Source organism: Meleagris gallopavo, chromosome 2 (assembly GCF_905368555.1).
Source record: "Meleagris gallopavo chromosome 2, MGAL_WU_HG_1.1, whole genome shotgun sequence".
Lineage (NCBI taxonomy): Eukaryota > Metazoa > Chordata > Aves > Galliformes > Phasianidae > Meleagris > Meleagris gallopavo.
Genome location: NC_139405.1, coordinates 96,310,594 through 96,321,481, shown reverse-complemented (window position 1 = coordinate 96,321,481; position 10,888 = coordinate 96,310,594). Strand labels below are relative to the sequence as shown.

The following is a 10,888-nucleotide window of genomic DNA, read 5'->3' as shown; positions in this document are numbered from 1 at the left end:
AGGCCACAGGATCTGTGCTTGTATGGGGCTTGCCCAGGACTTGACCACACTTTTCTACTTTACAAAAAGAAATGAATTTACTCTCTGGGAGAAAAAAAAAAAAAAAAAAAAACACCACAGAGAGAAAAGTACATACAACTACCACCACCACCTTCTGACTTGTTCCATATCCCACACGGCTTAAGAACTCACGGTCCAGCTTTCCAAGTCCATAGAATTACTCTACTTAAGCTCGTCATTTACCCAACTGTTCCTTTCCTTTGTTTCCCACAAGTTTCCAAGAAGATTTATCCTCCATACATCAAGTATCTTCTGAAGAACTTTTATCCTAAATGCATTTCCAACATCTTATGATGGAAAAACAAGTGAAGTGCTGATGATCAAACCAGAAGTGGTCTCAATTTTCCTACAGCATCACTGAGAGGTTGAAAGACACCAGTAACAGAGTTCTGAGTCCAAACAGAGCACTGTCTGTTAAAACAGATTAAAAAACAGATAAGAGATGTGTGCTTTGTTCCTGTAAGGTGCTGGACCTCTCTGCATTGTACTGGTTGACTGATGTACAGCCTGATGCTTTGAGTGTTAAAGTGAAGGCTGCCCATTTATGACCTGTAGCGAACATTTTATTCTCTTTTCATAAAAAGACAGAATAAAAACATTGAACACAATGAAAACTCACTACAAGAATGACATTAATCAATCATGAAGAATAGCATTTATTAATGTGACCTGGAAAACGTATTACATGCCACTTGCCACCAAATTACTTAGTCATTTCAGATAGCTTCAGTAAAATCAGTAGACTATTTACAATTACTCTCTCCACCAACAGAGAAACTTCTGAGCATTCTTTACTGAAGCAGTAAAAAAGCCTCATGTTTTAATTTTCTCTCAATAACGTGAGATACCCAATAGCATATGTCCACAGACATTCCTCCTTCCACCCTTTCCCTCCCCAGAATCAGAGCTGACAAAGCAGCTTTGTTTCAGACAGCGAAGGTCTCTGCTTGCTGTACGACTGCTGGCAGAAAGATCTGCTTTTGCAGAACCCACTGCTCTGTAACATCCCAATAATTCAGGACATTGCAAGGAAAACCTGACTCAAATGTACTCAATTTGTCTTCCCATAGTTTGCAAGCCTGCCAGGATCACGAGCGCCTTGTTTTCAGCATGCCCATCAGCAGCAATAGTGTAAGACTCTACTGAAAAGGTATATCTTTTCATTTTGGAGAACGCATTGAGAAATCAGTGGTTATTGTATTCTCTATGGTACCTGCTCTAACTTCGGGTTGGAAAAGTACCTCTTCTGAAAGTAAAATCCCCTGCTAAAAGTTTTTAAGAATATCTTTTTCCCTTTTTAAATATACCTACTAAAACCGGTTGGAATCTCCATAGTAAAAATTCAACTTCAGTCTATAAATTCTTCAGGACAGGTTAAAAAGTAATAAAGCATACTGTACCATCATCAAAGCCTGATAACCATTGTAGACAGGTTTGCTTTAATGCATCACAGTGCATAGATGGGCTACAGTCAGTACAGATTGCACATGGAGACTGGGCATCACTGCAAGAGCCTCTCTTGGAACAGAATTAACTCTCAAAGTCTCATTAATCTCCGTACCTTCCAGTTACTGCTGTTCCCAAAACAGTGTGTTCAGTGATGGAGAGCTCAGGTTGAGAAAGAAGAACACAGTTGTTTTTGTTCTTATCATCATAAAAACTGCCTGTATGGAAGTGACTACAGATATCCTGTATCAGCTGTGTGAATGTACTGCTCAAGTGCTGCGTGCAGTGCTGCAGTCCCAGCTGGTCCCTGACTGTTAAACTCATTTAGAAATATATTCTGATTTGGGCCTTTACTCAATCTTCTCTATGCTAGAATACAGGTACTTAATGTCTGACTATTTGAGTTGCTTGCAAGAAAAAGAGGCACCTGACATTTTCAAATTGGCAGCAGATGTAGACAGAAGAGCAGATATGCTGCCAAAAAGTTCTCTTGTATAATTTGTAGAATTGAAGAAAATAACTGCTAATACGTAACCAGAAAGTACTGAAGTGATATGAAAACATACAGATGTCTAAATACAAATACCTTGTTCATTTACTAAAAAAGATCCAGAGAAAAAGTGTCATCAGGGAAACCTGTCACAAATAACTAATAAAAGTGTGCTGCCTAAATTAAGTATCATATCAGAATTATTTCTATGAGAAAATAAGCAGAACTGCACTAAATCTTTCTAGAGACAAATACTAGGCTTAAGAGAGAGCGCTTCATAGAATCAGAATCGTCTGAGTTGGAAAGAAGCCTTGAAAGCCATCTGGTTCCACTCCCTGCAATGAACAGGGACACCCACAGCTCCACCAGCTGCTCAGAGCCCCTCCAGCCTGACCTTGGGTGTCTCCAAAGATGGGGCACCCACCACCTCTCTGAGCAACCTGTGCCAGCGCCTCACCACCCTAATGGTGAAACACCTTTTCCCCTATGTCCAGATTAAATCTCCCCTTTCAACTTTTCCTCAGCTTTTTTCTGCTGTTTAACCATATCAGTTTCCTTTTCCCTTTTTTTCTTTTCACGTTGTATGCTGATGAGCATCTTCTAATCGGTCTTTTTAGTTCTCCTGTAGCGCAGGATTGTGGCCGTGACCCAAATATTGAGAATGAGCATGGTTATGAAACGGATGAGAACTACAAAGGAAAAAACAAACAACTCTCATTAAGCGTCATTCCAAAAAATCATCTGTAGTAATTTTCAGCAGATGTGTTTTTTGTCAACCTGTCCTGGTGTACAAATTGCTGCTTTCCTTTCAATAAGTTCAATGAGCACTTTTAGGAACACAAATTCTCAAAGTAAATGCGGTGGAGAAGGGCACTGAAAGCACTCAAGTGTTTGTGAGGGCTATCTGAAAATAGCACACCTTTCTCCTGTGACAAGGCCAGCAGAGCCGCCCCATCCACACAATGTATTTACACCTCACACAAACTCAGAGCCACAGATTCCGTGTCCTTTACGGTTGTGTGCATCGCTCATAATAAACAGATTATTCTCTGCTGCCATCTGTTCATCATAGGGTGGCTTGGGTTGGAAGGGACCTCAAGGATCATGAATCTCCACATGCAGGGCCACCAACCTCCCCATTTAATACCAGACCAGGCTGCCCAGGGCCCCATCCAGTCTGGCCTTGAACACCTCCAGGGACGGGGCATCCACAACCTCTCTGGGCAGCCTGTTCCAGCACCTCACCACTCTCTCTGTAAAGAACTTCCCCCTGACATCCAACCTAAATCTTCCCTCCATCAACTTAAAACCATTTCCCTTTGTCCTGCTGTTATCTACCCTTTCAAAGAATTGATTCCCCTCCTGTTTGTAGGCTCCCTTTAGGTACTGAAAGGCTGCAATGAGGTCACCCCGCAGCCTTCTTTTCTCCAGGCTGAACAAGCCCAGCTCCCTCAGCCTGTCTTTGTAAGGGAGGTGCTCCAGCCCCCTGATCATCTTTATGGTCCTCCTCTGGACCCTCTCCAACAGCTGTCTTTCTTGTACTGGGGGGGCCCAGACCTGGGCGCAGTACCAGTACTCCAGATGGGCCTCACAAGGGCAGAATAGAGAGGGACGATCACCTCCCTGTCCCTCTGCTAGGCTGAGACTTTGGGGATACAGGAAATACAGCTGTCATATTTAACGACAGGAAATCTGACAACTTAGGAAAAGACTGTTCTTCAGAACCATAATTATTTATTTTATTATTTTAAATCAAAATGAGCACAGTGTCTCCACATGTGGCACATTCACAGGCACATGAAGCTTTGGTTCAGAAATACTCCTTACGAGTTCCCTGAGCACGTAGGATCAGGATAAGCATCCCAACCTACTTAAGAGCAAGGCATGAACTCGAATCCCTTTCCATTACAGCTGCACAGTGTCAATGTTTGCTGCCATCTCTTTCACATTCCCAAACCCACTGTGCTGCATTTTAAAACACAGCCTTAAACAGAGGCAGGTTACATTTGAAGGATCCAGTTTTATAGCACTTTCAAGAAAACACAGTGCTTTTCTCCCTTCTCTCTTCCCCGCAACATACCTCTCTGGCTTCTAAGCAGCTGTGGGTGAGCTGGGCTTGATAGCTGACCCAGGTTATACTTCTGCACGTGCACTTGGCCATTCTTTTGGTGATCCTGCAAACTGCATGGCCCTCACCAACTCCTACCCAGGCAGTAAGCAAGCGGGGTGGGAAGGAATAAGGAACTGAAAAGGGCATTTCCTTTTCCAGTGGAAGAGCAACTTCAACTGCTTGTAAAACTAGGCTGTAGAGGGCTGCTTAAAAACATCCACTCAGCTCTTGTTTCTGCTGGAGCGTTAGCTCTGAATTGGAACAAAGATTCACCACATGAAGTACCACGTGATTTTGTTGTTGTTCTTACACCCACCAACTCTTGATTTTGAACCACACATTGATAATACGTGCTGTACTTTTTAGATCTTTCAGTTCTGTCAGCATCAATCTTTTTCACAGGACGGTAAGAAGCTGTTAAACCAATTTTCTTCATTAATTAAATTAGATGCAAATTATATATTTTAAGCTTTTATGATACAGTTAAAATCTACCAAGGCAGCTGTTCCCTGGAAAGGTAAGCCACTCCCATACTCACCTATCAGATCATTCGTAGTCATTACAGTTGTAAATATTCTTGCTGTAAATTGAGAGGATTGTTATTAGTGGATGAGATTAGAAGACACTTACAACTTCCAAACACTGCTGAAGTCTGTGTTTTGCAACAGGGGATATCCTGGCATGAGAATACACATTGTACAAACACTTCCACTTTCAGTGCATCCACTCCTCACTGTTTTATCCTCAGCAATCAAGCTCTCAAAGCTGAATGGCGCTGTACCAGAGGCCGTGCTTTAATTGGAAAGTCACTGATTGTGGTATAAAAATTCTGATTATCTCTACTTCCCTGACCTGGAGGTGGTCAGAGTTCACTGCTTCTTCAGTTCATCCCTCCTGCTGCAGTTGATAGTGGGTAACACCCACAATCTTATTAGTATGACTAAGCCATTGTGAGCGTTCACATGCATGCTTTTAGGTCTCTGCAAATATGAGCAATTAAGCTTCCCTTCCCACGACAAATCTAAGCATTAAATACTTTGCATTTCAGGAGGCTAAAACCATTTATAAAGACTACTGCCACTGCTCAACTGACAGACCACAACTTCTACTGACTGACTTAAAACATCACTGGTTTCACAGGCAAACAGATCCAGGAGCAGTATGTTTTATAGCTCGGATATACAAGTTTTGTGAGGGCACTTCTAATAAACAGCTATAGAACTGTTCATGGTGGCTGCTCAGCGTTCTTGATACATTTCTCGTTTTTCTTTACTGAATGAAGGATTTACATTTATACATGGAGTTAAACGTGTTCAGCATTAAAGCATGTACTTGTAAACGGCTTTTCAGAATTAGCACTTTGTCTATGTAACAGCAAAACGTAGCACCTTTTCATGCTGGGTCACTGCTGATCAATTCCTAGGTGCCAGAACACTAAAATCTTTTCCTTATAAAGGCACTCCCTTCAATCACTTTATCTGCATCAGGTTCCATTAATTATTCTCGCACGTTTCCTAAATCAAAGTGGCACGGTGACTGAGCTGGTGTCAGCAACGACACTTGACTGACCGTGTCACTAAGTGAAACTGCACAAGGCAAGATTTTTATCTGTGGTTGACCAAAGACCTACTGATGGGATTAGGAGCAGACACAGCTTCATACAACGAGCCCTCCATGGCTTACTTGCACAGGTGTATGCAGACATGCTCCAGGTCAAGGCGCTCACTTGTCCGGAATCTCTGGTCTGCCACAGGCACCGCAGCTGAGCGAGCTTACTCGCTGCACTGATGAGTGTGCACAAGTTCTGTAAAGCACAGAGAATGAGAAGGAAGCTCTGCTGCTGCCATGTTGTTAGCCACATGTTTAGCATACGGCTGTTAGCACGTACCTTACTAAAAACGAGAGCAGATTTTTCATTTGGAAGAGAAAAAAGTACATAATTTCTAAGTAATTCGCAACCTAAGAGTTACATCTCCTTAGCAAGGAACTACGAAGCACAAAATTGAAGTTGTCAGAAATGAGGCTCTGGTTTCTAAGGTACTGCTAAGGAAGAAGTTCAGGAAGCACAGCTGCTATTGCTGTTGGCAAATACTTGGCAGAGGACGATATAATAGGAGGTAAAGAAATAAAAAAGCTCCTCAACCTGCTCCATAAAACTGTTTATGGATGTTAGCTAAAATGAGACTGATCTAGTCTAAACAGTAAGGTTGATTCATACATCTGTTACCATTATGTCTGGCAAACAAAACAATAAAAGAATGAGAAAACTGAGAAGAATGTGTGGAAACTGAGTCCAATAGCTGGGAGAAAAGTAATGAAGGGAAAGGACTATTCAACCTGTTGTCCTTCCATGGGGGATTTTGCAAAGACCCTCCCTGTGGTCTCTTGGGCCTTGCTTGGATTTCCCTTGCAAGGAAGCATTGCTATTGGGCTTAGAAGCTTTTATCCCTACCTGTAGTATTTTTTACATCAGCAATTCCAGTTCACCTGGAATCAACTCTTAACTTTCTCTGCTCCAATAAAAAAGGTCAAAGACCATCTTTAACCTACAGTGAGAACTTTTCTTTAAAAACTCTAGGACTAAATAAAAAGTACATATTAAGAAATACATAACACCACACTACAAAAGCTTTGACTGATGCTCTGTTCTTTCCTTCTCGCATTAAAGATCTACTAACAGGGATGATGTCATTGGGACTGAAGAGACCAGCTCCATTCAACCTTCCTTGCTAGTTTTAATGTGACTCGGTGACAAGGTCACATCAGCAGATCTAACACTCATCTCACCACACTCAACATAATTCTACCTCAGAACATAATTCTTTTCCTACAGTCTGTATTTTAAGTGTTATGTTTTGAAGCTACTCATGGAAGTGAAAGAAATAACTGTACTTGAAAACTGTTTTTTCTGAAAGTGAAACTAAGTGATGAATTCTTCCAAGAACAAATATAAGTAGAGATTTCAATGATAAAGACTTCCAGAAAAAGATAATTTCCTATGTGGAGATAATTTGAAATAATCATGCAGCACTTACCATGGCCAGGTCTATGATCCACCTCCGCAGCGTTAGCATGTACCAGCCCCCCCAGAACCTTACAGCACGTTAAGTTTCATAGCACTGAATGTTCTAGGATACCAAAGCTCTCTCAGGAAATTAGATTTAGCATCTGGGAATGAGTTTTATAAGACTATACAATCTGGATAAAACATAAGAAGCACTTGCTGAAGCACTAAGTGCTCCTGTATTGCAGTCTTTGGCTGAAGAGTGCCTGAGTTTCTGAAGATCTGCTCCAATGCACAAGATGAGATTTAAGCCTAAATCTTATGCATTATTTAAAAACAAACACTACTGTCCTCCTCAGCACAAGTACAATCAACACAGATAGGAATTGAAGAAGGTTCACCATTTGCACCCTTCATCTCTAGCTAAGGTGTATATTAAGAACAGGTTGTACTCCTTATCAGCTGTGGGCCTTAGCTACATGCATGGCTGCCTTCACACAGAGATCTTACTGCACCCCAAGAAATAACATGTGAATGTGGAATGCGTGCTGAGGGGCAGCTGGCCGAATATGAGTTGCAAAACAAATATGAGCACAAAACAAATGATGACATAACTATGAAGAGAACTAGCAAACAAGCAATGTAAACCAAAACTGCTGGATTGCAAAGGATACGTGACTGCATAGAGCAAAGCTTGTTTCATGTTTCCACTGAAATGCAGAATAAGCAAAAGGAGAATGACATCTAAAATAAATAAAAGATTGCTTGTCAGCCAAAGGAAAGAAAGGGCCCAAACACAATTCTAGAAAAAGAGCTCCACTGGGCACCATGTCTATGGCCTAATTTCTTACAGGTTTGTCTCTCATTCAATCAATGTCCAAAACACTACAAGCTCCAAAAGGAAGCTTTTCTCAGAGTCTGGAGCATTTATAAAGTTCCTCTCCAATATGGAGTAACCATAATAAAGGATAAGCTTACACTGTAACTCCACTGCATGTCTATTAATCAGATCACTCCTCTCTACCTGATCATCTACTTTCATCAAACGTACAAGAATTCAACTACATTTGAGCTACATTTCAACTACATTCCCCTTTCCTCCCAACTCCAGCTAGAACTGGGCAATGGATTCATGTTACTGCAGTGGAGTATTCTACCCCCACGCAGAGCCTTGGCCTGCTGGGGGAGCCCTGTCTTTTTTCCAAACCCCTGCTTCAAAAAGATTACCTTGTGCAATGATGATGGGATATTCCAGGTATGACTGCAGAGGGTAATCATAATAAATCTGGTACCTCAGAAACACAACGAAGCTGGACAGAAAGACATAAAATAGCATTACTGCACAAGGGGACACAACAGCTCCTTCACAACTTATTTTTTTTGTTGTTTTTAATTATCTTTCGGTTGTGCCAGAAGGATCTGGATAGGCATAATCCCTGCTTTCAAACTGATCTAACAGACATGCACACCAAGTGGAAGCCTGATTATTCCATAGCCTATTGTTGTTATCCACGAGTAAGATGCAGAGAGCTTCTTGACATACTTCTGTGTCATGGTGTGAAAGGCATAACTTCATTAACTGCAGCTCGTCAGAAAAAAAATATGGGCTTCAAGACCTTGAAGCTATCTTCTCTTTTCAATTATGTTGGCATCTCTGTGATAACTCTGATTTATGTCCGTAGTTCCTTCTGTGAATTAAACACGTCTTACAGGAGTAAAAAATGCCTTCCAAGCCAGCCAGACTACACCAGTATAAGATTGCCCCATGTAGCTGAATTGTCAGCTGAGAGCCTGCTTGCATGTGCACGAAGCAATGGCAAATGTTCCTGCTGCTCCACAACAAAATATCTGAAAGGATACTGTAATCACACATTCCTTACTTTCTTCAATCATCATGCAAGTCCACAGAGTCCGACAGAAATCAGAGTCTGCAGAGAAAGACTGGTGGAGAAAAAATGGTGGTTTGCAGCATACAAAGATGGCGTAAGGAACTTCCTGCCTGGTGGGATCAGAATCCTTAGAGATGGAAGGGAACTCTGAGGGCCATGTAGTTCAATTCCCCTGCGATGAACAGGGACACCACAGCTAAATCAGGATCCCCAGGGCCTGATCCAGCCTTTTCTTTAAAATCTCCAAGGACAGGGCATCAACCACATCTCAAGACAAATTGTTTCAGTGCTTCACCACCCTCATTGCAGAAGACTTTTTCTTTACACGTAACCTAAATTTACCCTCTCTGAGCTTGAAGCCATTTCCCCTTACTTTATCACCACAGATCCTGCTGAAGAGTCTGTCCCATTCTTTCCTGTAGCTCCCGGTTAGATGAAAGTAGGTAACAGTCTTTTGCAATACTCAGGATTAAAACAGCTAAATTCTGTCAAGAACTTCCTCTAAGCCTTATTTGTTGTAAACTCAGATACACCCCTTTCCACCATCATCATTCTTCACGTTGCTCCTCGGTCCAGATACTGCATTCTGGCTCTGCAGAACCATTCCAGAGGCTGAGGACAGAAAGCTCTCCGTGGCTGGACACACTATGGGTTGCAGGATGAAGAGTGCAACTAAATAAACAATCCCAATAAATCTTTCAAAACAGCATCACTGAAACCCCTTCAAAATAGTTTTGTCCTCAACACGGTTTGAAAAAGCCTGTAATCTTCTGAAGGACTGATTATGTTCTGTCTGCATGGGTGAGAGAATCCTGCCTGACTGGTACAGGTACCTGCACAACCAGCACATGCACCACGGAGAACCCAAGAACCGCAGGATCATAGGATCACAGGATGGTTGGGTTGGAAGGCACCTCATCCACCCAACCCCTGCCGTGGGCTGGCTGCTGCCCACCAGCTCAGGCTGCGCAGTGCCCACCCAACCTAGAATTGAGCAGCTGCAGGGATGGAGCACCACAGCTCTCTGGGCAGCTGTGCCAGTGCCTCACCGCCCTCTGAGCAAAGCATTTCCCCTCAACAGCCAACCCAAATCTCCCCTCTGTCAGCTTAAAGCACTTCCCCCTCGTGCTGTCGCTCCCAGATCCCGGCACGCCGCCTTACCCCACCAGCTCCAGCACGAGGCTGCCCAGGCTGAGCCCCCGCGCCGACCCTGCCGCCAGCACGGCCGCCAGCTGCGGCAGCTTGATGACGGCGCACACCACCCAGGTGCTCCAATGCGCCAGATCCAGCAGGACCGCCGCCATGATGCCCCGACCCGCAGCACGGAAGGCGGCGTGGCGGGGAGGGGCGGGAGCCTGCCAGGCCCGGCCCCGCCAGGCCTCTATGGAGCGCTCGTGTTATAGCAGAATGCGGAAGGACATTAAATTACAGTTCAAGAGAATAAATTCATCGCGTTTGAATCTCTGAGGCACATCGTGTGTCTCGCAGTCGATAGACAGAAATTTAATATTTGCTGCACCTCAGGTAGAAGTGCAAATGTTGATTCCTGTAGAAAAAATAGAGGAGGAAAATGAGCTTTCTGCAATAACCAAAGAAAAAACAAACCAGCTGGCTTTTGTTTTCTTCCAATAATGATATTGGTTTATCATGGCTGTTTCTGAGTGAAATAGTGGTTTGAAGTGTGGTTTTGATAGGATTGTCATCACATTTCCACAGCCTGACATTCTAACAGGCAGTAGTTCATCTCATAGCTAATTGGTATTCTAATCTCTAGGTTAGAATAAAAGAAGTCCCATGACTGGAAGGAGGCTGTGGATGCCCCATCCCTGGAGGCATTCGAGGCCAGGCTGGATGCGGCTTTGGGCAGCCTGGTCTGGTGGTTGGTGACC

General features: G+C 43.1%; 1 protein-coding gene across 2 annotated transcripts; it reads right to left on the bottom strand.

Annotated features, from left to right (window-relative positions):
• Positions 1–687: 687 nt before the first annotated feature.
• On the bottom strand, positions 688–10,374 carry SLC66A3 (solute carrier family 66 member 3). 2 transcript variants are annotated; one of them, XM_085218020.1, is made up of 7 exons: positions 10,161–10,374; positions 8,338–8,420; positions 7,785–7,854; positions 7,142–7,199; positions 5,737–5,910; positions 4,645–4,686; positions 688–2,685 (listed from the first exon to the last, which is right to left on the bottom strand). In XM_085218020.1, exons 1-6 carry the CDS (start codon positions 10,301–10,303, stop codon positions 4,666–4,668), a joined length of 549 nt encoding a protein of 182 aa, XP_085074146.1. In that variant the 5' UTR covers positions 10,304–10,374; the 3' UTR covers positions 688–2,685; positions 4,645–4,665. The 2 variants fall into 2 exon arrangements, with proteins under 2 accessions (XP_085074146.1, XP_010706213.3); XM_010707911.4 differs by having other exon boundaries at positions 5,790–5,910; positions 10,161–10,365.
• Between the last annotated feature and the right edge of the window lie 514 nt (positions 10,375–10,888).